The 27,287-nt window shown below is 48.3% G+C and overlaps 1 protein-coding gene and 1 long non-coding RNA gene across 4 annotated transcripts in view; one reads left to right on the top strand and one right to left on the bottom strand.

The window, feature by feature from the left end:
- LOC149370810 (proton-coupled amino acid transporter 1-like) overlaps nucleotides 1-27,287 on the top strand; it is a 71,949-nt gene that overhangs the window by 4,977 nt on the left and 39,685 nt on the right. The window contains exon 1 of one of the 3 annotated variants that reach the window (XM_089563316.1): nucleotides 26,088-26,295. The exons of 1 other annotated variant lie outside the window; for it this stretch is intronic. In XM_089563316.1, coding sequence (XP_089419442.1) covers nucleotides 26,239-26,295 — 57 coding nt within the window. In that variant the 5' untranslated portion in view covers nucleotides 26,088-26,238. Of the gene's footprint in view, nucleotides 1-26,087; nucleotides 26,296-26,786; nucleotides 27,006-27,287 lie in introns of those variants that run through there. One more of the 3 variants, XM_089563320.1, reaches the window with a different exon arrangement.
- On the bottom strand, nucleotides 226-27,246 carry LOC149370811 (uncharacterized). Its single transcript, XR_016286265.1, has 3 exons — nucleotides 26,646-27,246; nucleotides 18,995-19,051; nucleotides 226-1,968 (listed from the first exon to the last, which is right to left on the bottom strand). It is a non-coding gene; the product is annotated as an uncharacterized LOC149370811 (long non-coding RNA).

Raw genomic sequence — 27,287 nt, 5'->3', positions numbered from 1 at the left:
TGTATCTCTAGTAAAATTCGATCGGAATATTGATTCGCTTGAAATCCTCCCGCTACCTTAGCATGTTTCGCAGCGCACTAAGCAATTTGTTTTCTGGCCTGGTTATAGTCCACTAACAGTGTTTTAGTAGCCTTCGCTGAATAAGCAAACTGAGAAGAGTAACAGCGCTGGATATAAGTTTTAACTCATTTTACGAAAGCGCTGAACAGTACTGATAACAGGATTTCTTTTTTGAAAAGTTCAACTCATCGAAAATAGCTGGGGCTACCCTTCGATTAATTCAAACCTGCATGCGCGGCCAAAATCTTACAGTAAGTCAAGCGTTTTAGCCATAACACAAATTTCTCTCACAGGTGTTCTTCGGGGCTCCGTTCCTGGCCCAGTTTTACTCTTAATTTGCATTAACCACCATCCCAACTGCCATACTTTCTCTACGACTGCGTTTATTGATGCGTACGCTTACTTAAGCACACTGATCTGTCAACGGGAACTTGACCTTAGAAGTCTGCGGATGTGGTTCCGAGTAATTAACTCACTAAAAAAGAGGGACAACAATTTTCAATCCTAGCATATCTTTATCTTTCAGTTGTTCTTCGAGTGTATGTTGTGGCCTACCTGTCAGATCGGCGCACATTTCAGGCATCGAAGCTGATGGTTTCTTAAAGTTCATTTTACACAATATTGTACAACAGACTAAGATATGTGTGAAACAGACTTCTTTTGAAGGCGCATCATCACTTTCACTTAAGCATCCTAACTATACTCTATTATCCCTCCATTCGTAGAAAACCAAGATATTCCGTGATTTTATGATGCCAGACATTATTTCCAGTTCACACCGTTCTATAGCTTGTGCAACTTAAGTGTTTTGTGTGTCTGCAAAACCATGCTGTCCGCGTTATTAATTGGAGCCGTCGCAATGCTCAAGTTAGCCTATTTCATAGACATTTTAACAAACTGAGTATGCGCGCGAATTAAATTTTCAGGACTTTGTTTGTGTATTCTTACGTGAAGTCATACTCTACCTTAGTCCATTCACTAACATCAGGTAATCAATACCAATATAACGAGACCTTTGTCGAGGACATGTGCTACACTGATTACGTATTCAGACAGTTGGTTTCTTAGCGATTTGAGTGAACGGATTATGGCGTGGTATCTGGAACGCGTTTGCCATCATTTAAGCATAATCGCCGGTCATTCCTTTATTTAAATGTGAAATTACGGCACATTGCCTTCATGTCAATAATGCATCCGAATAATAGCTTTCATTATATTTGTCATGCCATTAATTCGCTTTCTTATGTGTGTGAGACTTGAAAGTGCTATTTACTATTCATTATATTTGCTATTTATTACTTGGCTTTCTTATGTGTCCGAGCTTTGAAACTGCTAATTACTATATGCCCGTGTTGTTAATTACTGCACTAGGGCATTTTCTATAACTGCTGTTTCCCTTGCTGTTATTTCAGCGGTTTTCGTTACGGGAATACTGCTATTGTCTCTTGCAACAAATGCTAACTTATGCTTTGTTTAAGAGGTCCAACTGCACCATTCACACTTCGAAATTTTTTCCTGGGCAAGTACAAGATTCCGGGCAAATATATAATAAAAATCACTTCTCAAACTTGCAAATATAAAAACAATAATAATTTCATGGCCCTTTGGGGTATCGACACTCAATATCTTTAAATTTGCGGTTCAGACCCATCGAACACGCAGCTTACGTGATAGAAGAGTGGAGCGCCGATATGCTGGCCTTGCTTTTTTTTTTAATTAGAAGATTTACCACGGCATAAGAAGAGGCTGTCTCGAAAAGCTAGAGTAGGTCGCGGAGCCGCCTCCCTTCAAGAAACCTTACCAGGCCCCGGCTCTCAGCGTTGTCCGCTAGCCAAAAGGACAGGTGTTCCTCCCTTGCAGCCGTGAGTGCAAATTCCAGTAATCGTCTTCATCTTGAGTCCTGCATTCCTGTGCAAGTCCACAAAAGGTGGCAAAGATCCACCTCAGAGGCCGTCGTGGAATACTCGGGACATGTGCTGAGCACTTCCACGGCAATAAAGAAAGCACGCAAAACACGGGAAAATTCCGAGATTGGAGCAGCGCGCGCTGATAGTGAGAGCCGTGTGGAAATCTTTAGTGCAGCACGGTCATTTCCAGTGTCTAGCGTCCTTGACAGCTCACGGTGTGTGCGTAGCAGGTGCGCAGTATGAATTCCAGGAAGTCCTCCCATACATCATCCCAGGTGGGGCAAGGAACAAAAGCGAAATCTACCGCGACTTCATCTGTCTTATTAAGGCGGAAACTTGGGCTAGTTGGAAAGCATTTGGATTCATATTTGCTAGCGCTTAGTGAGCACACGGGACAAGAACACAAATACACAGGACAGACGTCTGTCCTGTGTATTTGTGTTCTTGTCCCGTGTGCTCACTAAGCGCTAGCAAATATGAATTCATCTGTCTTCTTTTTTCGCTTTTTTTAGTTGCGCATTTAGGTGGCATTATAGTACTTTACACCGCTGACATATTTAAATTTGAAGAATATGATTAAAATTATGTATGCTTCACATATGGAGCCCTCTGTTAGGCCCTTCGGAATTTTTTTAATGCAGTGTAGAAAGTTCTGTTTGCATTCATATAATTGTGTTTTATTCTCATTTCTTTATTTATTTATGAATGTTATCTTCCAGTTTTTTACACTTTCTGCCATGCATTTAGTCACAAGAGGTCATCCTTACAGTGTAACATTGATAACTCCTTCTGTATTACACAACAAACATGAAACGTTTCTTACGATGAACTCGCATTAATAAAAAGTCTGGAGATAAACAAAAATGAAGGATGATTTAGCGTGGCTAGGCCAAATGCGATTTAGATGCGCTAGCACTTTGGTTACGGTTTCAGTTCGAGGCTTGGTTTTCAAGGTCAAGCTTAGTCTATTTTTATTTTATGAGGGTTTAAAGTCCCAAAGCGACTCAGGCTATGAGGGACGCGTTTTCAAGGTCAAGCAGACTTCAGATAAAAATCGGCGAAATCGTGCAGGAGGCTTTAATGCTCTCGCACTAAAACTGGAGGGTACACTTAAGGTCACGACGCGATAGTGTTCACTCTCTACTCTCGATATATAGCGGTCCTTCTCGACTTTCACGTAATGCCGCTTCACATACAACCACTTTGCTCCAAAAAAGGAGAAACTGCACCTTTCACTTCAAGTAAATAAAAGGCGCAGCAACTGACTCGCTTCTCGGTGGACACATCAACCGCGCCGTCAGGGAATTAAGCAAGGAAGGAAGGAAGGCGGGAGTGAAAGAACAAAGAGGTGAAGAAGTGGAGAGCTCCGGAATAATTTCTACCGCCTGGATATCTTTAACGTGCACTGGCATCGCACTTTGAAGGGATTAAAGTTACAATGACGGACACAAATGGCTGGTGCTGTGCATTGAGGAAAAGCGCGATAACTGCCTCACTTCTTTGGTGGACGCCGCGACAGCGTCGTATGGCGGAGGAATTCAAGGTAGCGAAAGAAGAAGGGCAGAATTAGCTTTCGCAATGGAGCTCTCCAGATAATTTCAACCGTTCAACGCGTACTGGCATCGCACAACACACGAGGTCTTTTGCTTTTCGCCTCCTCGAGGCTTCGTTTCGACTGCACCGGTCAGGATTTGATCCCACGTCCTCGCGCTCAGCAGCACAACATTACAACCACTACCGCGGCGGGTGAATTGAGGAAGGAAAAAGAAATTCGCAGACGACCAATGCGACTCAAGCGGCTGAGGATGCGTTAGCATTAGTGTTCCTCCCGGACTGAGCAGCCGCTGACGTGCTCAGACCGTGCAAGCGGGTGGAGTGATTCAGTCCACCAATCACCATGCTACAAGCCGTAACCCCTCTCCACTCACCCGATCCAATCCACCAATAACGGCCTGACATGCCTTGTCCCTCTCCCCAGCCCTCGACTCTGAATGGCGGCTGCGGTGTCCCTCTCGCCCCCTTCCTCTCCTGCACTCCCTCCCTCTTTTCTCTCTTAATTTCTCCCCTGAACCTGGAGTGGAGGATTTTTCTCTCTCTACTTCGCCTCTTCTCCACCGAGGCTTCAAACGCCAACGCCGGGCTCTTTTTGCGATGATGGGCATTCAATACTAATGTATTCAAAAGAACTTACAAGACGATTACTATACCCGGTAATAGTACATTATTACAGTGTAGCTGTTGTGGGGGAAATGTAGTCACTAATTTACATAGTGAATAAATTTTCCAGCGTCATTGCAAATGATGATTGTGATGTCAGTGCCAAAGTTCATCTCTCCTATATCAACGTTGAAATTAGCACCGAGCAGCATTGAGAGGAACTGTCAACGGCGTCTTATACCAGGTGTCCCAGCTAAATGTAACCAAGCTTTTAAAAAACACGGGGTGCCCTAGCCGCCTGGTACCAAATGAGGGTTGTTTAGAGTCGCGTGACCTAGTCTGCAGTATTTTTTTCGTTCTTCAAGGTTGAGTAATTAGTTGAGCTGAATTAACTAACTTTTTAATTATTGACTTGAGGAACAAAGTGTCAATGGAAAAGTTGTAGATCGCTTTGAGAAACAGCTTACTGAGACATTTTCAGCAAAGTAATACTTACGTAAAGTAGGTTTTTACCGGCATTTAACCGTAACCCGCACCATAAGAAAAAGCTTCCACATGACAACTGTGCCACTTCAACGTCTCAAGACGCGCCCTAAAGAATAAAATCCATTATTTCTGAAGTCCTCTCCTCGTTGAGACTTTGGGTGCACATTGGGGCAGAGAAGTGAGCGTGCAGCTGGTCACGTGACAACTTTATTTTAAGGCCAATAAATGAAGCTACGTAAATCGTAACTTGACGGAAACAGCACTACTAGCGGTTTCTCGAGGTGATCTAAAACTTTTTCATTGACACTTTCTTCCTGAAGTTAATAATTAAAAAGTTAGCAAATTAAACTTAACTAATTAATGAACTATGAAGAGCGAAAAAAATACTCAAGACTAGGCCACGCGACTATGAACAACCCTGAGTTGGTATCACTGGACTAGGACACTTCGCCTTTTTTTAAAGTTTGGTTACATTTAGCTGGGACACCCGGTATACACTTGGCGATGACGTCACCGATTCTTAGAACCAACTCGAAGTATCTGAGAGGTCACGTGGGTGATGGCGTCATGTTTCTGAGCACCAATATGAATAGTATGTGTAAAGTGGTTGATCCATGGTCACGTCGTGTTTTATGCCAACGACATCACTCACGCTTAGTCCCCAATACAGCTGTAACGGACACGTGTCGTGTTCGTATCAGTGCCGCGCATCAGTTATTGCATCGCGCCGATGCGCAACAGTAATGCGCAGTAGGTTACAGCGTCCCGCTCGGCTCGCCCAGAACGCCGGCACGCGTCCCGCTCGGCTCGCCCAGAACGCCGGCGCGCGTCCCGCTCGGCTTGCCAAGAACGCCGGCGCGCGTCCCACTCGGCTGGCCCTGAACGCCGGCAAGCGTCGTGCCTATAAAAGCTGTGCCTTCAATAAACAGTGGTTCATTCTTGCACTGACCATGCTGCTGTAAGCGTCGTCCCTCCGGCTGGTTACATGGTGTCAGAAGTGGCCCTTTGAGGCCTATGGAAATCGACCCTGCGTCCGGCGTGCTATGGACCTGCTGAAGACACCAGAGCCATTGCGGCTGACTGGTAACGTAACAGAAAACTGGAAGCGTTTTAAGCAGAAATTCGAGTTATTTCTGCAGGCGACGGAGACTAAGGACCAGCCCAGATCGGATGCATCCAAGGCGGCACTCCTGTTGAGCATCGCTGGCGACGACGCTTTGGACGTCTTCAACAACTTCCAGTTTGGCGACAATGAAGACAAGACGAACTACAGCACCTTGGTGAGCAAGTTTAATGCTTATTGTGCCGAAGTTAGCAATGAAGTACATGAAAGATACGTATTCCGTTCAAGAAAGCAAGCGGAGGGAGAACCTTTTGAAAAATTTGTTCGTGACTTGAAAAAGCAAGCGGCACAGTGCAACTTTGGCACGCTGCAAGAATCGATGATAAGGGACCAGATTGTATTTGGCACGTGTAATCCTCGACTACGTGAGAAGATGCTGCGGGACAACCAGCTGACGTTGAAAAAAAGCAGAGGAAATGTGCAGAGCAGCAGAGACGCTAGCACAGCGGAATGAAGTTTGGCACAGAGGGGACGACAGTGTCGACGCGATTTCGAGGCGCGCGGCTCCCTCGAAAGAGGGGAAAGAAGCAAAAAAACAGTTTCGTTGTCGTAAGTGCAACCGCTGGCACAAACCTAAGCAATGCCCAGCTTTTGGAAAGAAGTGTCGTTTGTGTCACAAGCTGAACCATTTCGCAAATTGCTGCGCGTCAGCCGGGGTCAGTGAAGTGCGAGAACAGCAAGACGCGGACTTTGACATCCTAGAAGTCACCACGGCAAAGCGCGAGAGGGATTGGATGGTCAAGGCTCAAGTTCGTAACTATGCGATCCGTTTTAAAGTGGACACCGGATCGCAAGCAAGCTTGTTTCCTATGTCGATTTACCAAAAACTGCGGGGAGCAGAAGAACTGAAGCCGACTAATTCGATCCTGCGGGCGTATAACGGAGGCATCATAACGTGTTTTGGAACGTGTACGCTTGAAGTCCGTCTTGGGAACACTTCTGCCACGGTGAAGTTCTTTGTGGTGAAAAATGGGCGTCAAGCCATACTTGGGCTAGAAGCGAGTGAAGCTCTGGGGCTAGTCCAGCGTAGGGTATGTGCCGTAGACAAGACCGCAACTGATGACCTTCTGAAAAATTTCGGGCACATATTCCAGGGCCTCGGGTGTTTGCAGCAGGCGTACAGTATGGTCTTGTCACCTGAAGCGATACCAGTAGTGCAACCAGCGCGACGAGTTCCGGTGGCGCTAGAAGAACCCCTTAAAAAAGAACTTGACAGAATGGTACGTGCTGGCATCATTGTGAGGGTGAACGAACCTACCGACTGGGTCAGCCCCCTAGTTTTGGCAAAGAAGAAAGATGGCACGCTAAGGGTGTGTATGGATCCCAGGGCTATAAACAAGTACATAAAGAGGCAGCATTTCCCGCTTCCTAGGCGAGAAGATTTGGAAGCCCGTTTAACAAATGCCCAGTACTTCAGCTGCCTTGATGCAAATTCGGGCTATCATCAGATACCGCTTGATGAGCGGACTTCGAGGATCTGCACTTTTTCTTCGCCGTTCGGGAGATACCGTTTTCTCCGGCTGCCCTTTGGCATTTCTTCCGCACCAGAGGTATTTCAACAGAGTATGAGCCAAGTCTTTGATGGCCTACCCGGCGTACTGGTATATATTGACGATATTTTAGTATGGGGTTCCAGTAGACAAGAACACGATGAGCGGTTGATAGCAGCGCTAAAAGCCGCCGAGAAAGCCGGCTTGACTTTCAACATCCAGAAGTGCAAGTTTAGGGTGAAAGAAGTCAGATTCCTTGGCGATATCATAGGCCGAACGGGCATATCGCCTGACCCCAAGCTGATCAAAAACTTGGTGAATATACCAACACCAACGTCCACGAGTGACGTTCAGCGAATGCTGGGTGTACTTAATTACTTTGGTAAATTTGTCCCACGACTGTCCGAGCGAACAACGCTTCTACGTGAGCTTATCAAGACGCGCTCAGAATTCCAATGGACAGATAACCATGCGCAGGAGTGGAAAAAACTAACACAAATCCTGACCACCGCCCCCCTTCTTGCAATCTTTGATCCGCAACGAAAATCCAAGATTACCTGTGACGCATCAAAAGACGGCGTTGGTGCAGCATTACTGCAAGACTACAGTGGTGAGTGGAGGCCCGTAGCATACGCATCTCGTGTTTTAACGCAAGCCGAGAAGAATTATGCCCAAATTGAGAAGGAAGCACTTGGGATATGTTTTGGCTGCGAAAGGTTTCACGAGTTCGTGTACGGTAGAAACGTGCTTATCGAAACGGACCACAAACCGCTGGTAGCGATAGCACGGAAAGAAATTGCTGACATGCCACCACGAGTGCAACGATTCTTTTTGCGTTTGCTAAAGTACGACTTTGTCTTGCAGTACATTCCAGGAAAACATCTCGTTCTCGCCGACATGTTGTCACGGTCAACAAAGGATCAGGTCGAAGAAAAAGGTGGCACAACACACGACGTTGAGGTTCACGCCGTCCAGTCCTTGGGCTACATGGTCACCTCCGAAACGCTGCGGTCGCTACAGCTGGAAACTGCACGGGACTGCTACCTCCAGACTGTGATAGCATGCTTGGTGGACGGGCAGCCAGTGACAGGTGAACTCAAGCCATTTTCGCACGAACTCTCTGTCGTTAATGGAGTAGTGCTGAAAGGCACTAAAGTCGTCATACCGAAAAGTATGCGACGAATCATGTTGGAAAGAATTCATGCGGGCCACCTTGGGATGCAAAAATGTAAGGAGAGGGCTCGGAAACTTATTTTTTGGCCTGGTCTGAATGGCGACATCACTGCCCGTGTGGAAAGCTGTGCAACGTGCAGAAAATACGCGTACAGGCAGCCAGAAGAACCCTTGCTAATGCGACCCGTTCCAAAATGTGCTTGGTACAGGGTTGGAGTAGATATCTTTTCCTATGCGGGCAAGTCGTACGTGGTTGCGTATGATGCATTTTCAAATTTTCCCGAGGTCGCCACGCTCGACAACACAACTGCGGAAACCACGATCGCAGCCCTTAGCGCCATGTTCGCCCGGTATGGTATACCAGTGGAAGTATGCACGGATAACGGACCCCAGTTCTCGAGCCATGAATTTGCCACGTTTGCCAGAGCATATGACTTTCATCATATAACATCGAGCCCCCGTTATCCGCAGTCGAACGGCTTGGCGGAAAAAGGAGTGCAGATCGTGAAGAGGATCCTGAAAAAGACCCTCGACGCCCGGGAGGACTTCTGGCTTGGTCTTCTTGCATATCGCTCTACACCGCTGGAAGATGGGCATTCTCCGGGTGAGCTTCTTCAGCGAAGGCGACTTCGTTCTAACCTTCCCGACTTCGGCAGGGTGACTCGTACTACAGTAAGGAAACGCCACCAAGCCAGGGCTGGACAGCCTTTGGCAGCACTACACAGAGGCTCAACGGTGCGACTTCAGGATGCTGCTGGTTGGTCGCGTAAAGCGAAGGTCGTTGCTGAAACCGCTCCAAGATCCTACTTGGTACAAACCAAACATCAACGTATGCTGCGGCGGAACCGCCGGCATCTGCTTAGGACGGCGGAGCAGTACACCAGTGAAAGCGACGACGACACTTGTTCGGGTTCTCAGCCCCGTACACAGCAACCTACGACACCAGCTGAATCAGGTGCACAATCCTCTAGAGTGGCCTCTGCTACAAACGGTGAGGAATCTTCTCGACCAGCAAGTGGATACAATTCTCCGTCGAGCATCCCATCGTCGCCCACCGTGAGAAGATCAACTCGGACCTCCCGGCCCCCACAGAGGCTACGCTATGGCGAACACTTTAATCAAGTGCCCTAACTGTGACTGTTATATTGAAGTGTCTCATTTTGTTCTTTCCCGAGGGAGGATGTAACGGACACGTGTCGTGTTCGTATCAGTGCCGCGCATCAGTTATTGCATCGCGCCGATGCGCAACAGTAATGCGCAGTAGGTTACAGCGTCCCGCTCGGCTCGCCCAGAACGCCGGCGCGCGTCCCGCTCGGCTTGCCAAGAACGCCGGCGCGCGTCCCACTCGGCTGGCCCTGAACGCCGGCAAGCGTCGTGCCTATAAAAGCTGTGCCTTCAATAAACAGTGGTTCATTCTTGCACTGACCATGCTGCTGTAAGCGTCGTCCCTCCGGCTGGTTACAACAGCTACACAGTAAAGCTCAAAATAATATAGCATGGTTCGACATGAAAGGCACAAGCCAGCTTTCGGAAGCCAGCCTCTTGGTTTGGTTTGCGAAGAAAGAAATTGGCGCAGTAATTGTCTCACATCTCGGTGGACACACGAAACACGCCGTAAGGGAAGGAAGGAAGGTGGGAGTGAAAGAAGAAAGAGAGAAGGAGGTGTCACAGTGGAGGTCTCCGTAATAATTCCGACCACCTGGGGATCTTTCTCGTGCACTGACACCTCACATCACACGGGCGCTTTTGTTTCGCCTCCATCGAAATGCTGCCGCCGCGGCCGGTTCGAACTCGGGAACTCCGGTTCAGTAGCCGAGCGCTCTAACCACTGAGCCGCCGCGGCGGGTCTCGCTTACACCCCCCCCCCTCCCCCCCTTCTCTGCTTTTTGGACCTGCCCCTTTTTGTGTGGGTAACGACTACAAAGATGGCGACTCGTTTTGCCTCGTTTAACCTTTGTATAACCTTGCATATGCGTATCTCTGCCTTGAACTTCGAAAAATGCAGGGCTACTTGCGTGTGCTGCTGTGCTGCGGTTCGCCCCCCCCCCCCGTTAGACGGTTTCTCGGCAGTTACTCCGTTGAGTTTGCGCACCGCAAGCATTTGTGGCAAAAGGCGTGCCGTGTGCAAACTTAGGGATATACAGCAGGTTTTGAGGAATAATGTTGTATTTGCACCCCTTCTATAGGCCAGCTTTATCCTTAGAGTGCATAAGCTTCATGATTGCCATGCGATGCTGCTACATAGGTCCTTCTTCCTCCATGACGTCATGTCTCACAGGTGGCAGTAATGACCGAAACTGACACTGGGCGGAAACTGCGCAGCATTCTAAAGAGCCGCAGAGATGTTCGCAGTTTTTCGATATTCACACTGATAACTTTCCGAGGCATATCCCACCTGTCCAGCTGCTCATAGTTATTTTTCGAGACGCAGCTCGGAAATGCTTTTCTGTAATAACGTTGCCCACCAACGAAATCACAGTAGGAATTCAATAATTCTAAACATGCACGTCGTGCATTTCCTACAGGGAGAGCAATGGCATATTCGCGATCGGAATGACACTACGCGGCAATGTTATTTATTGTCCACGTGCAGCCGGTCGAACGGCGCTTATACACTGCAAATGAAACTGCCGAAGGAACGACCTACTGCACGTGTCTTAAACACAGAGCTAGAGAGCGCGTTTTCTCCTATTAGTCAGCTGGGCAAGGAAAGCGCAACCATTCATTGTAATAGCATTTTTTTTTTATTGCGATGACATTTAGGTTGTCGTCTTGCACAAACCACTGGGTTTCTCCGTAAAGAAATTCCCTGATTGGTCGACAGGATCATGCTCACGTCACTGATGAATGTCATGCATGCTCTGCTGTCCAGCTTGCGCACGCCAGTAGCACACAACGCATTGCAAGTACTGGACGCGCTACAGCCAGTTCTTGAAGCTCTACATTAGAAGACACCATGGCTCCCGCGGAACTACCTTTTCCGAAGAAAGTCAAGCAAGCTTTTATCTTTCAGTGGAGTGCCCGCGGGCTCCAGTCCCGGATTTCAGATATTAGACACTATGTTTATGACAACCGCTTCCCCATTATGGTTATCTGTGAACGGAATCTGCCCAACATTTTACGATCATCCGGCTATGAAGCCTTTACTTCTCCCACGCGCAACAGAACAAGCAAAGTCGTTGTCTACATTATACGTGAACTTACATATGTGCTTCATTCGGTTCCCCCACACAACGACAACCAGTATCATCTCTTGTGGAGTGCCCTGTTTTCGTTAACGAAAGACGTAAGCTGCGTTGTGCTCTGGACCGCCTTGATCCTCGCCCTTTCACAGAGGCCAAGATCCTCGGTCCGTCGCCACAACAGTCGACTGCCATCAATGCTCACAAGGCATTGTTTTATTTTTTCCGAGAGACTGCTTTGATTGATAGATTGTGACTTTGTCTCTCGTCCCTCCTCTCTTCCCTTTTTAATCCCCTCATTCCCTTCTCCAGTGCAGGGTAGTCAACCGGAAACCTTTCTGGCTAACACCGCTGCCTTTCCCCTTCTCTGTATCTCTCTCTCTCTACTTACCGGACGCACTGTTTCACCTTAATCACCCACTAATCCACCTTAATCCATTACTTGAGGAGGCCCTAGTGCCAAAATTTGAGGCGTCTTTTGGAATATTCGGGGCTGAGCCAACTTCCAAATGCTGTCGCATTTTCTTTGAGAATATCGTGAAGAAGGCCCCAAGTTTTTTTGCTGCTCACATTTCGTCATTGAAAAATAGTTTTTGACAAAAGTTTTTTGACGCCTCAACCATGAATGCCGTAAGGGAAGGGAAAAATGAGTGAGTGAAAGAAGAAAGAGAGAAAATGAAACTATGTTTTTGTTTCTTTAGGACACGTTCGGAACACCCGAGCCGCGCCGTAAGGGAGGGGATAAAAGAGGGAGTGAAAGAAGAAATGAAGAAAGAAGAGTTGTAGTGGAGGACTCCGGATTAATTTCGACCACCTGGGGATGCACTGACATCGCGCTGAATCTATAGAAACGCGGCCGCTACGGCCGGGTTCGAACCTGGGAACTCCGCCTCAGCAACCGAGCGCCCCAACTGAGCCACTGCGGCGCGTAAGAAAGTAAGAAAGAGGTGCCGTTGTGGAGGGTTACGGAATAATTTAGACCGCCTATCTTTGCACGTGCACTGAGATCGCACAGCAAATGGGCACCTTCTGCGTTTCGCCTCCATCGAAACGCGGCCGCCGTGGTTGGATTCGAACCCGGGTACTCCGGCTCAGCAGCCGAGCACGCTAACCACCAGACCCACCGCGGCGGGTGTCGTGTTTGAACCCGGGTACTCATCATTGACTCAGAAGACGTCACACTCAGATATAGAGCCTGATTGGTCGGTACAGGTCATGTAACCTTAAGACGTCATCACAGCCTGCCCACAGATGCAACTGGCGACCTGCCCATCGAATTATGAGCAGCCTGTCCACTGTGGTAAGTCAGTTAAACTACCTCAAATAAATTCAACGCAATAGCCACACGCCAACCATGGTAGTGCACAACATACGATTGCACGTCCTACGTCAGTCACAAAAGTCGCTGATTGGTCGAAGGGGCGATGACGTCACAACATCACATGTACAGTCTTTGTCAAAAGTAACCAGGCTTTTGCTTCTCATTCGTATAACAGAGCCCTCACAGCTTCCCTAAAGATCAAAAAGTTATTTGAGGGTGAGAACAGGGGTTCTTTTTACAACACAGAGATTTAGAGCTTGAGGACTGGCATAATAGATTTAATATACGAGTGAGAAGGAAAACGTGCAGCCTGGTTACTTTTGACAAATACTGTACTTGTGACGTCAACAAAACCTGCCCACCGTGGCAGGCCGAAATTAAATTAATGCAGTTTAATTCTATTCGACTGCTGTGCGAAAATTCAAAACTGAAAAACAAGCGGGAGTGCGTACCCGGGAAAGGGCGAGTCAAGCGGACTGGAACAGGTTCTCGGCGGACTGACTCAGCTTATGATTATGTGCATGCAAATGAAGACACGATGACAGTAACCACTCGTGTATGTGGTGAAAGAACTGACACAGACACAGAAACATGTGGCAGCAACGTTGCTTCCAACGTAAGTGCCCCCATAATTCTTAAACCAATTGCGGCTTCTTCTTTTGATCTTTCCTCTCGCGTCTCTTTCAACTCTCCTCCGTCTGCACGTGGCAGCGATTGTGGCTCAGCTCAAGCCTATGGGCAGGCCCGTGCAACTTCCTTTCCATTCTTTCTGCAGTCAGAACCACAACAGCAACAGCCCATGGGTTACGGTGCTCGGCTGCTGACCAAAAGACTGGTTCGATCCCGGCCGCGGCGTTCACAATTTGACGGAGGCGAAATACTAGCGGCCTGTGTGCTGCGCGATGTCAGTGCATATTGCGGAACAGAAGGCGGTCGGAATTACCGACAGTCTTCCACTATGGTGTCCATTCTGAGCCGCTTTGCGACGATAACCCCATAAAACTAAAACCATAATATGTTTTCCCTTAACCCAAACTCATTTTTCCTGAAATTATCGGCTTAGTGTAGCAAGCGCTCTATTTCACTCTGCCTAAGCACTGGCCTCAAATAAAGTTTTTGAACACGCGTTTTACTCGGGAACTATAAAAAAAGAAGAAAACCAATGGTTGCTTCAGATAGAGGAGGAAAAAATGAACCTAGAAGCCAAGTGTAGGCAAAAATGTCGCAATTGCATCGAAATAGCGCCGACGTCGATATAGCCACAAGAACAATGTGACGTCACATCCAACGGAAGTCGTCATGGCATAGTGAAAATTGTCACAGAATGTCGGAAAAACGTCGGATTTGTGCCAAATTAGTTGGAATAATGTGTAATTAAGCGTAATTAACAATTAGCATCCCCGAAAGATGTATAATTTGTGTATCAGTATAGCCACGGGAACGGTATGACGTCAAATCGACCGCAAGTCGTCGCGGCATAGTGTCCTCGGCTTTCGCCTCTCAACACTTTAGTTGCCAAAGTGTCCTCGCAATTTTTTTCCTCGGCTCCCCCTAGCATGTTTTGCATGTCGCCCCCACCGAAGCTCAACCGCTGCGGCCATCTGGGATGCGATCCCATGGCCTTTGCCTGAGCAGCCGTAACCACTGAGGCACCACGGTGCATCTCTGACAGCACAATTATGATGAAAAAGCCTAAGCATGCGCTCGGTTTCTGAATGCCGCGCAGGGCCATGAAACGAGGCACAGATGGTCGCGGTGACGCACTTCCCACGTCTCCACATTAATGTTACTGTAGGGTTCGGCACGCTGCCGCCTCTTTTTGTACATGTGTTACGAACATTCCGCGAGAGGAGAGTGGACTAGGCTGCGCGCCCCGTTTTGTTTCGTTTTGTTTGTTTTGTTTTAGTGCGTGCCGTTGGAAGGGGAGGAGCGGCTCGAACGCCCATGCTCTTCGGTTGGTCTCCCCGTTCGTTCTTGCGTTTTCCCTTGCCACTCCAGATGGCGGGGCTCTCTGCCGACATCGACCTTGGGCTCCTGTCCCCCATCTTCCCGGAATCCTGCCTCCCGGGGGGAGAAGCCGCCGGCCATAAACAAGCGAGAACGGTCTCGGTTTCGTCGCGTTACGCGACGGGCGGTATACTAGGCCAGCACGGTTAGGAGTTGAAAGTGTCCGTTGGCCCCACACGTCTGACGCGCCTCCGGTCCACTTGGCGGAGGATTGCGCAGCCACGTAGGGAGGAATTTCGGGGTGAGGGAAAAACCCTGACATCAGTTCTGAGCTTTCCTATTCGTTAAAACTGATGTCAGGCAGGAAGCTGTAACACAGTTCAAATTTGGCGTGTGGAAAGGGGCGCGGGATCGGGGTGAACTCGTGAAGAGACCCGCGCCCGAGGGCTTTTGGCTCTATAGCTACTCGTAGCTGTCAGGCGCTCGGTCGGGCCGAGCGCGGAGTAGCGGCCGTTGAGAGCTGGTGCAAGGAGCGCCAGTTCGACTGTTGGGACGTGGTGTCCCTCGCCTCTGTGAAGGCGGTCGGCTAGGCCGGCCGCGGATAGTTCGACCGTACTGAATCTTGTACCCATCTGTAAATAGCCTGTATAAAAGTTCTTCGTTTCTCCGTGAATCTCTTCGCCTGGAAGTCACTTCATCGAGAAGCCCTTCAAGCGGTGCATCCAGTTGCTGGAAACCACCGGACCAACACCACCGGCACAACTTTACTGTTACAATTTTGTTTTGGTCAAATGTTAATGCAATGTTCTTATTGTCATTTTTGTACCGTTTTGTTCTAGTGTGGAATATAAAACCTTTCTATAGCATTGATTAAACATATGCAACATTCTCTAAAATGGCAAAGCAACCCTACACGAGCATGCAGGCCCACCAGTTGTGACGGTACACAACTTCATCAACGTTGTGCAAGGATCAACAAAGAGGGCGACACTTGAGCTTCACTATGCAGCAGAGCATGCACTTCGTTCGCTCACCTCCAAACGCATACCATAGAGTGTAGAGCGCTGCACGGGCCGTAGTTACTGGCCCGGACCCGGCCCGGTTACTCTAATACATGCACGGGCCCGGCCCGAGCCCGAGGAAGCTCTCACCTACCCGGTCCGGCCCGGCTCAGGCCCGAAACAACACAAAAGCTATAAGCGCTCTACAGAAGCGCAAAACGTGTTGTTGCAGTGAATTTCAGTGAAAAAGAGAGCGTCGTTGTTAGAATTCCTTGAATGCCACACATACCACTTTGCTGGAAATAATCAACTGAAGCCAGTTTTCTGCCTCTTACTTCCGAATTTAATTTTCGCAAACACATCTCAAACAGCCTGTAACACTGCAGTCGGTTCGCCATCGACATGCAAGATGTCATGCGAGTACACAAGGCAGCGAGGTGTCCACTTGTGTCTGTCAAACAGCTTCTTCTCGCACTGTCGCTTGCATCTTACCGACCAGCAAAGACAAAACGCAGGAACTTCAACTCGGCTCGGATATATTACGCAAGGAATGTGTCAACTTCGACAGGCCCCAAATTAGGTTAGAAAACTTTTGTAGAATCAAAGGGCACAAAATACTTCAAATAAAGGCAGGACTTGACGCACAAAGGAGAAAGGCCTCATAAATATCGCTCCATAGATTATGAAAAGTGTTTAGCACGAACACACAGACCGGAAGTAGAGAAACCACATTGCACGGTGCTATAAGCTAAGAGCATTTATTGGATTCCCCCTCCAAGCCCAGATTTGCCCCCACGTGCAGCCTGCTCAATGCTCCGGGAGAACAGGGGGAGTACCACCGGTAAAGAGGAGAAATGATACTACGGTTATCAGGAAATATGAGACTCGTCATTATCAATTAAGCGTGGAATACTGCCAAGCCAAGGCGCGTGCTAGGGAGCAGGTGAAAATCCAGCACCAAAACAGGAAGATTAATAAGTTCGCACTCTGGAAGTAGTTGAAAACTGGCTTTGTCTCGATTTTCCATATGTTAATTCCATGAGAACATTGTAAGTTCAGCGAAAGTACCCGTTCACTGCACAAACCCGAGCCCGGCTCAGACCCGTCAGTATACGGGCCCCAAGGCCGGGCATGCCTCAAGCCCGGCATAAAATTACTGCACCGAGCCCGGCCCGGGCCCGTCCTGGGCCCGGACTTTCGGGTAAGCCCGAGCCCGTGCAGTGCTGTACCATGGAGTCAAGCTTTTATAGCCATTGCTGAAAGGTGTCCCATGAGTGATAGTGGCGAATGGGTAATACGCAAAGCTTTGTGAGAAAATAATGGGCTGTGGATTAAATCTATGGAAGGCGCAATCTAAGAGATTTAGTCGCAGAGTACTGCTAGTTGAAAGAACATCCTTACTGTGAGAACAATGGGAAAAGTTCTCGCACCTATATATTTGTAATTTTGTTTTATAGTTATGATTCAAGCATTAAAATGTCATTGAGGATACTATATTAAATCAACGCTTATCTGGAACGTTAAACTAATATTTACGTTACAACATATAAGATTATTTTTTAATTTTAACATTAATGTAATGTTCCAGTGTAACACATAACGCTACTGCAACATTTTCAGCAAACAGTTTCAGAAAACTATTCCAATGTTCGCTGCCCTGGGTCTTTGCCGAGCTTTTTCAGGGGTTGGCCGCCATGGTGGCTCAGCGGTTATGATGCTCGGCTGCTGACCCAAAAGACGCGGGTTCGATCCCGGCCGCGGCGGCTAGAATTTCTTTGGAGGAGAAATTCTAGAGGCCCGTGTACTGTGCGATGTCAGTGCACGTTAAAGAACCCCAGGTGGTCGAAATTTCCGGAGCCACTACGGCGTCTCTCATAGCCTTAGTCGCTTTGGGACGTTAAACCCCATAAACCAAAACCAAACCAACCTTTTTCAGGGGTTGTTGTGCCCGTGGACAGCGACTGCCTTTTTTTTTAAATTATTTTGTTACAAGTGCAGCTGGCGTCACAACTCCGCACGAGCCATATGCGCGTCACGCTCTGCCTCTCGTCGCCCTATTCGTGGGGCAAGCTGAAAACATACATTTCTATGCCGCTTCGTTTTTTTCCGTTTCACATTTTAAACCACCTAAGGGATAAGATAAGTTAGTAATTTCCCCTTTGCTTATCTGGTACGAGGGTAGCTGTCGCTTCGGGCCTAAGGTTAGGACGTTCGGCTACCGAGCCGGAGTACCCGGGTTCGAACCCGGCCGCGGCGGCCTCGTTTCGATAGAGACGAAACGCAAAAGATGCTCGCGCTTAGCGCGATTTCAGTGCACGTTAAAGGGACCATGACATTGTATTTATTGAGGTTATGAAATGTACACGAGTGATCGGTATTCCATCACTCGCCGATATCATCACCCGCCGATATCTTGGATGATATCATTCCGATATCATCCAAGATATCGACGATCACAATGATGATCCACCTCTCCCTCCTCAACTTATACACGTCGACGCGCCAGGAAAAAAATAAAAAAGAAAACAGTACGGGACTGAACACCGCCGTGCCCTATTCCGCCCATGTCAGTTTGGCACGTCTAGCGTGCAGGCTTGTCCAGACTGCCTATTTGCAACATCAGCGTCCCGCCCTGACCGGTTGCGAGCAGAATTCTTTAAAAATTATTTGTGAATTATAGAGTTCACGCAGGGCTTTGAAATTTGACTCGAATACTCACAAAGACCACCTGTGGATATTTTTTGCATTAGCAAATGACCATCAAAATCATTTCAGGGTTTCTTTAAAGATCCCCAGCTGGTCAAAATCATTCCGGAGCACTCCACTACGGCGCCTCTTTCTTTCTTTCTTTCTTTCTTTCTTTCTTTCTTTCTTTCTTTCTTTCTTTCTTTCTTTCTTTCTTTCTTTCTTTCTTTCTTTCTTTCTTTCTTTCTTTCTTTCTTTCTTTCTTTCTTTCTTTCTTTCTTTCTTTCTTTCCTTCTTTCTTTCTTTCTTTCTTTCTTTCCTTCTTTCTTTCTCTCTTTCTTTCTTCTTTCCTTCTTTCTTCCTTTCCTTCTTTCTTTCTTTCTATCTTTCTTTCTTTCTTTCTCTCTTTGTGTCTTTCTTTCTCTCCCTCTTTATTTCATTCTTTCCTTCTTTCATACTCACCTTCATTCCCTTAGGGCGCGAGCCGAGAAGTGAGACAGTTGCTGCGCCTTTCATTTCCTAAATAAAAAACAATCACTGAAAGTCAGGCTTACGATATAGGTTCTGTAATATACACACTCGAAAACCATAAAATGAAGCAGAAAACGCTTTTTCGCTGACAACAGCTAAGTATTAGGACTATGAAGCAGAAAAGTCGGTCGTTGTCGTCTGAAGCTGGCACATGTGCACGCCGACTGATGCACCGTGATAACAATAAAGTATCAGCGCAGATGGCGACCAAGTATAAAAAAAAATAAATCATCTACAATCATCAAAGAAGTCACCTACAAGGCATACAACAGTGATGATAATAGAGACTTTTAGAATATGGGAACCCTATCGATTAGGGGCATAACGGGGTGCCAGTGCGCATGCTCAGAACAGTGCCCCTTTAGCGCATGCGCACTTGAATCCCGCTATGCCCCTAATCAGTAAGGCCCCCCTATGCTAAATATCTCTAATGGGTCGATGGACCCGTATGAACTCGCGTTGTCGCCATCATTGAGTGGCAGAAACTTGTGTGCAATAAAGGCGAGCAAAAGGGCGGTGCCTGCATGCTTGGAAATACTACCTTACGCATATCACAGAATACGTTAGTAGTGCACTTTCTATTTCTCCTTCACAGTTTCGCACTTGTAACGCCCCAGAACTTCCTGCTTATTATCACCTATGACTTTGGTGTGGTTTGGTTTATGGGGTTTAACGTCCCAAAGCGACTAAGGCTATGAGGGACGCCGTAGTGAAGGGCTCTGGAAATTTCGACCACCTGGGGTTCTTTAGCGTGCACTGACATCGCACAGTACACGAGTTTCTAGCATTTCGCCTCCATTGGCCGCCGCGGCCGGGATCGAATCCGCGTCTTCGGGGCAGCAGCCGAGTGCCATAACCACTGAGCCACCGCGGCGGGGCACCGATGACTTTAGCCGCATCATACTTCGGGACACGTAAGGAACTGGTCTTGTAAAAAGGCTATTTTTGATAAAAACCTACTCGGGACTCCGCGGTGTAGACTGTTCGGTACATCTCACAGACCACTTGGGAATGCTATACGGCTCTGAATAAGCATACTTATGCGTACACTTACTTTACAACGTAATAAAACAACCGCGTTTTCTCTATAAAATTAATCTGACACTTACGCACACATGTACACTTTGATAAACGCTATCGGAGCATTCGCCTCATGTTAAATATAACTATATAATATTATATAACTATATATAACTATATATTATATAACTATATAATATATAACAACTCCTTGCCGATCACAGGAGCAGTGCAATCAGCGCGGCACCTGCTTAACAATGCGGGCTGTCGGGACACTTCTTTGCGCCAAAGTCGATCGATAAATTTTCGACCTGAAAATTAATAACGGCTTTCTGATATCATTGAGCAACGACGGAGGCGAGATCGAGCTTCATAATTCCTTGGTAAATTTATTATACACTTTCTTCAACGTCATATATTGTGTTAAATTCCACAGTGAAATAAATTTCCTACGAAGAACTGCGCACACCGTCTCTAAACTCGTTCGCTTGGCAGCTCAACTGAGCACATCATTTTCAATCGAACTTGCTTGATGAAAATAATAAATACAGAGGAAATATTAGGAGCTAACGAATAAATGCAAATATCGCAAGCATTGCCCCTAAAAAGGAAACACCAGTATATGTCTTCGCTATCGCACTGTGTTATCTTTGCACGGTTTGTGTGCACTGCATATATCCTCGTCGTGAACAACACGATTGTTTGTGCTCGTTTCCCCATAGTCGCGCAGACTGTGTCAATGGAAGCTTTTGCAGTGATTAATTTGTGTCAACGCACACCGTCGTATCACTGTCAGCAAACGCAAACTTCGGCACCTTCGTTCGGAGCTGTGCCGTTTGCTTTTGGTCTGGGCGGGTGCATGGTTTTAGGTCAACGGAAGCCTCCATTTAGTTGCTCGAAGCCCTAGTAACGTCGCCTCATCTCACGCGTACAGGACTTGAGGTCCTTTGTTTTTACCTTAGCCTTAATGCAATGTCATAGAGTTCTGCGAAAGCCGGCCCAGCACACTGCAATAAAGGCGGAACTTTATTGCAGTGTACCGATCGAGCCGCCGGCCTAAACTGAGTGTGGATGGTACAGACAAAGACTCTGTGACGACTTCAAGAAGAGGCGAGGGGTGAGGATGAAGATCAATGAGTGGTGCGCTTTAAGAGGATCAATGCCACAGAGGCATCCAAATTAGGCTACCCCTCTCCGCTCTACCCGCATATCTTCTCCGCGCCACCTCACACGAAAATTGCAAGGACACTTTATGAACTAAAGTGTTGAGAGGCGAAAACCGAGAACACTATGCCGTGACGACTTCCGGAGGATGTGACGTCACACATCTTTCTCGAATGTTAAGTGTTAATTACGCTTAATTACACATTTTTCCATCTAAATTGACACAAATCCGACGTTTTTCCGACCATTCTGTGGCAATTTTGCAATGCCCCTCTGTAATGCCCTCTGGGCGAAGAGGGTAACTTGAAATAAATAAATAATTATCTTCACTATGCCGTGACGACTTCCGGTCGATGTGACGTCGCATTGTTTTTGTGGCTATTGTATGTCCGCGCTATTTCGATGCAATTTTGACTGTAATTAATTCACTAATTACTCCACAGTCGTCAAACGTGGCTTCTAGGTTATTTTTTTCCTCCTCTATCTGAAGCAATCATTCATTTTCTCCTATCTTTTTTAGTTCCCCAGTTAGCACGAGTTAAACGCTTCCAAAGGTGTGACACCATCTGCTAACAGACGACAGTATGATCCATTAAAGGCTTTCGCCTTAATATATCCATCCTAGTGCCGTCCCCGCAAAGATTCGCGTAGCTGGACACAACTCAAGAGCGAGGCGGCTTTTCCCAATTACAGGACCCCTTTCCATTGGCGTCGACCGATTATCATGACCCAAATGCTAGCGCGAAAATGCAGTCAGCGGCGCAACAATGCAGAGAGGGGTCTATTCCCAGTCCTGGAGGAAGGGAACTATCCCCTATCTGCCACTTCCTGCATTGTCACGCTAGCAGGCTCATCAGAATCAGCCGACGCCATTGGCTGGAAGGGGTGGTCCTTTGACGGGGAAAAGCCGCTTGGTTCTTGAGTTTTTGGTCACCGTGTTTGCGATGTGCACAGCTCTTATCAAGGAATAAGAATCGCAAGCTCCTAGGATTGGTGTAGTACAATTCGGGCTTGTGGCATGGGCGTCCGGAGGGGGGGGCAAGGGGGGGCGGCTGCACCCCCCTGGAAAATCACTCACTCGAACCGTGAGTGATGGCCGCACGCCAGGGGCGGTGGTGCGCTCAGTCAAAAGGGTAAAAGCAGCCCCGCATGGTCACATCTGCGAAATGCCGCGTCCGGGCGTGCGTCGTTCCGCCGTTTTCAAACCACGCCATCGTTAGCTCTACTGAAGGGCGACCTGTTCCAGACATACAGCGGCACCGGCGAGCATGTGTTTCGAGCCGCCTTGAGATGGGTGTCTGTTTCTTTGATCTCTAGAGAGATAGCGACACGGAGGCAGACAGTGCACGGGGCATCTTGTTTTCGCCTATCGTTACGCCGGTCACCGATGAATTCTTAAGGAGGAAAGGTAAAATCAGCCGTGTCCACCCCCGCTTTGTCGGGCTGCTCAGGGGCAAGCGGGCGATGAGTTGGCGCTGCCGCCGCTCGCTGTCTCCTCCGATCCACGGGTAGCGCAGTTCGGTAGAAGCGCCGCTTTCAGAATCTCCGGCAAAGGGGATTAGCTGCTTTTGTTCACGGCGACGCAGTCTCCCGGGGCGCCCCCACACCAGCGTTCTTTGCGTCTTCTGCGAAAACCAGCGCCTTTGGTCAACGCAGCCCGATGGCGCCTGCCTGGCTCGCCTGTCACCTCTGGCTGGGCCTCAAATCACAACAGCGCCCATGTACTGTGCGTGTCAGTGCATGGTAAAGAGACCCAGGTGGTCGACATTACCCGGAACTCTGTACTACTCCATCCCTCATAGCCTGAGTCGTTTTGGGGCTCTGAACCCCATAAAAACACAAAAACAAATTTTCCGACTGGAGTGGCGAGTGTCCCTTCCCCTCGGAAGTTGCGCGGCGTTCCTTTCACCCCCAAAGTGCGCATTCGGGGATACTGCGGCAAGTAAGCCCTTGCACGTGTGCGCGCCTCTGTGTTTGTGCTTGGGTGTTTTTAGTGGCCGGTTGCATGGGCGTCCGGAGGGGGGGGCAAGGGGGGGCGGTTGCACCCCCCTGGAAAATCACTCGAACCGTGAGTGATGGCCGCACACCAGGGGCGGTGGTGCGCTCAGTCAAAAGGGTAAAAGCAGCCCCGCATGGTCACATCTGCGAAATGCCGCGTCCGGGCGTGCGTCGTTCCGCCGTTTTCAAACCACGCCATCGTTAGCTCTACTGAAGGGCGACCTGTTCCAGACATACAGCGGCACCGGCGAGCATGTGTTTCGAGCCGCCTTGAGATGGGTGTCTGTTTCTTTGATCTCTAGAGAGCGATACGGAGGCAGACAGTGCACGGGGCATCTTGTTTTCGCCTATGTCGTTACGCTGGTCACCGATGAATTCTTAAGGAGGGAAGGACAAATCAGCCGTGTCCACCCCCGCTTTGTCGGGCTGCTCAGGGGCAAGCGGGCGATGAGTTGGCGCCGCCGCCGCTCGCTGTCTCCTCCGATCCACGTGTAGCGCAGTTCGGTAGAAGCGCCGCTTTCAGAATCTCCGGCAAAAGGGATTAGCTGCTTTTGTTCACGGCGACGCAGTCTCCCGAGGCGCCCCCACACCAGCGTTCTTTGCGTCTTCTGTGAAAACCAGCGCCTTTGGTCAACGCAGCCCGATGGCGCCTGCCTGGCTCGCCTGTCACCTCTGGCTGGGCCTCAAATCACAACAGCGCCCATGTACTGTGCGTGTCAGTGCATGGTAAAGAGACCCAGGTGGTCGACATTACCCGGAACTCTGTACTACTCCATCCCTCATAGCCTGAGTCGTTTTGGGGCTCTGAACCCCATAAAAACACAAAAACAAATTTTCCGACCGGAGTGGCGAGTGTCCCTTCCCCTCGGAAGTTGCGCGGCGTTCCTTTCACCCCCAAAGTGCGCATTCGGGGATACTGCGGCAAGTAAGCCCTCGCACGTGTGCGCGCCTCTGTGTTTGTGCTTGGGTGTTTTTAGTGGCCGGTTGTCAGCGAAGCTGAGAACAACCAAGACAGCGGACGAGAAAACGACGAGCGGCGAGCAGTGTGTGTGGGGTTGCTCGACTGTGCGGATGCGCAAGCAAGATGGAGCGAGGTGTATGAAGCTGCGAGCGTGCATTTATCTTGTAAATAAGTTTTCGTTGTATATATAGTCATCTTTTGTTTTCAACGTACGCGTTCAACAGTTTTTCCAATCAATGTGTATGATGAGTGTGCACCGAGAGCGTGTAATGAAGCACAGAAGTGAATTTATCACACGTGTAATTACGCAATTCGCCCAGAAAAATCCGAGGCGCCTACAGTTGCTGTTCAAGGAAGACTGACTGAGTGACTGTAGTTGCGTGTTTGCGAACATATTGTGCTGTGTGCTGGTCATCAATCCGGGTGAGTCGAGAACCCGTATGCAGGAAGACTGAGCACTCTTCTCCACGAAGTGATATAGCATCTTTTTGCATTTTTTATTAATTTTAGTTGTTTCTTCGTTGATAAACTCCAATGTACCTCTCCTAGCCGCGCTTTAATTTGCTGTTTGTAATTTTTCTTTCATGTGTGCATTTTGTTTAATTTTTATTTATATATAAATAAATAAATTTACTCCGCAAATAGCGCCTTTTTGCTACGAACATACCCCCCCCCCCCCCCCCCCCCCGGGGCACCAACGGGGCCCCCCCCTGCAAAAAATTCTGCGGACGCCCTTGGCCGGTTGTCAGCGAAGCTGAGAACAACCAAGACAGCGGACGAGAAAACGACGAGCGGAGAGCAGTGTGTGTGCGGTTGCTCGACTGTGCGGATGCGCAAGCAAGATGGAGCGAGGTGTATGAAGCTGCGAGCGTGCATTTATCTTGTAAATAAGTTTTCGTTGTATATATAGTCATCTTTTGTTTTCAACGTACGCGTTCAACAGTTTTTCCAATCAATGTGTATGATGAGTGTGCACCGAGAGCGTGTAATGAAGCACAGAAGTGAATTTATCACACGTGTAATTACGCAATTCGCCCAGAAAAATCCGAGGCGCCTACAGTTGCTGTTCAAGGAAGACTGACTGAGTGACTGTAGTTGCGTGTTTGTGAACATATTGTGCTGTGTGCTGGTCATCAATCCGGGTGAGTCGAGAACCCGTATGCAGCAAGACTGAGCACTCTTCTCCACGAAGTGATATAGCATCTTTTTGCATTTTTATTAATTTTAGTTGTTTGTTCGTTGATAAACTCCAATGTACCTCTCCTAGCCGCGCTTTAATTTGCTGTTTGTAATTTTTCTTTCATGTGTGCATTTTGTTTAATTTTTATTTATATATAAATAAATAAATTTACTCCGCAAATAGCGCCTTTCTGCTACGAACATACCCCCCCCCCCCCCCCCCCGGGCACCAACGGGGCCCCCCCCTGCAAAAAATTCTGCGGACGCCCTTGGCTTGTGGAACTCCCTAAGCAGGGCGTTTGCAAGCAACCGTTACCGATATGTTATCATAATAACAACTGTTGACGTCCGAATTCGCGGGCGCCCAATATGCAACGTTTTGGAGTTCAGCCGGCGTACTGAGCTCTCAATACTCCGGTTTTATGCCAGAATACTGATTAAGTCTCGCGCTGGTACGACTGGATGACATACGAGTTCTGTTTATTTTTGGTATCTGCGCCAAATTTAATGTACTCGCATGTCCCGACGTTTAAAGCATTTAAATATGTGCACATTAGCGCAGTGCGCGACAGCGCTGGGTAAACACTGTTCAGCTGTGGGGCTGTGTGTCACTCGATAAGAGTGCACAGTACGATCTGTAGTTTTGAACTTTTTTAGCGCGTTTAGTAGCACAGCCTGGCAACCGCGAGCGGCGACTTCCGCCTTTTTTTCTGAATCCGGTTTGCGCATTTTTTTTTAAAGCTTCGCGTGCAAGCTGTTTTGTTTTCGCGGCAACGTTGATTTGTTTGTTGTCCTTGTTTCATACCTTGTAACCTGTTGATAACAAGATCGGAAACCCGACCATCACATTTAAATGCTCTACTCTGAGTTGGTCGAAGCTAAAGATGATTCGGAGGAAGAAATTTATGACGTGAGTACAAGGTCGGCAGCACCTCATGGTTTCCCAGAAACTTTCGCTCACACGTCGTGGACTTACAACGACAGTAGTTAAAACAAAGTTTGTATGACACTGCGTCTATTATATATCTTGTCTCCAAATGCCCAACGTCCTTATGAAGCTCTCTACGCGAACATGCCCCTGGGCAGCTGAGAACAGACCTGGCGTATTGCATTTGCTTGTGTTGCAACTGCCGCGACAACAGCTGACGCGTCATGTTCGCTTCATGTCGGCTCCGCTGTGCGGCCCGCCTGTAGCCATCATATTAACAAGTACTCTAACGAAGAGTGCCGGGCCAAACCACAAAGCAAGCTTCAACTTACGTTGTAACTGTTTAGCGGCTCGTTTCCCGGTCCGAAAGTGCTTCTGGAGTTCAGCGGGTTTATCGAAGGGAGTCACTATATTGCACGATAAACTTCTCGTATCTCCGCAACGGCGCACACATTCGCCGAGCTGCTCACTTCGCTGCTGATTGTGGCGAACGGTACAGCAGAACGAGCGAAGCTCACAGATGCCATGGAAAAGTTTCGTCGCGGCGTGCGCTATCTTTTGTACGTCCGCTCGTTGTTGGAAAATACCCAGCCCCGGAAGAGCGCGGGGTCCCGTCTTACCAATAACATAACCAAGTAGTCTTTCGGGCACACCCGAGTGTACTACAGTGCTCATTTATGATCGGAGAAACGGTGAGTCGGTGCGTTACCTTTTCGCGAAGCACCTTACCGTGCACTGTCCATATGCGGTAATTAAGTTCGTTTACCGTGACCCTCCGTGTGCTGCCGTACATGACATGATGTCAAACTTCTACCGAAATTCTTGGTTTCAAAAAAGCCTTCCTCGTCGAGCCGGCGGCACCGCTTTCGGCGCTTGTCGCTAAGTTGTTCTCACCTCTCGAGAGTTATAACACCCCTGCGCTGGAGACCCGGCGAAAGCGGTTATTTGTTGTTTCTTGCGCGGGCTAGGCGAGT

The sequence above is a fragment of the Amblyomma mixtum genome, chromosome 1, assembly GCF_055824585.1.
Source record: "Amblyomma mixtum isolate Tamu chromosome 1, ASM5582458v1, whole genome shotgun sequence".
Classification (NCBI taxonomy): Eukaryota; Metazoa; Arthropoda; class Arachnida; order Ixodida; family Ixodidae; genus Amblyomma; species Amblyomma mixtum.
This window is presented reverse-complemented; position numbering and strand designations above follow the sequence as displayed.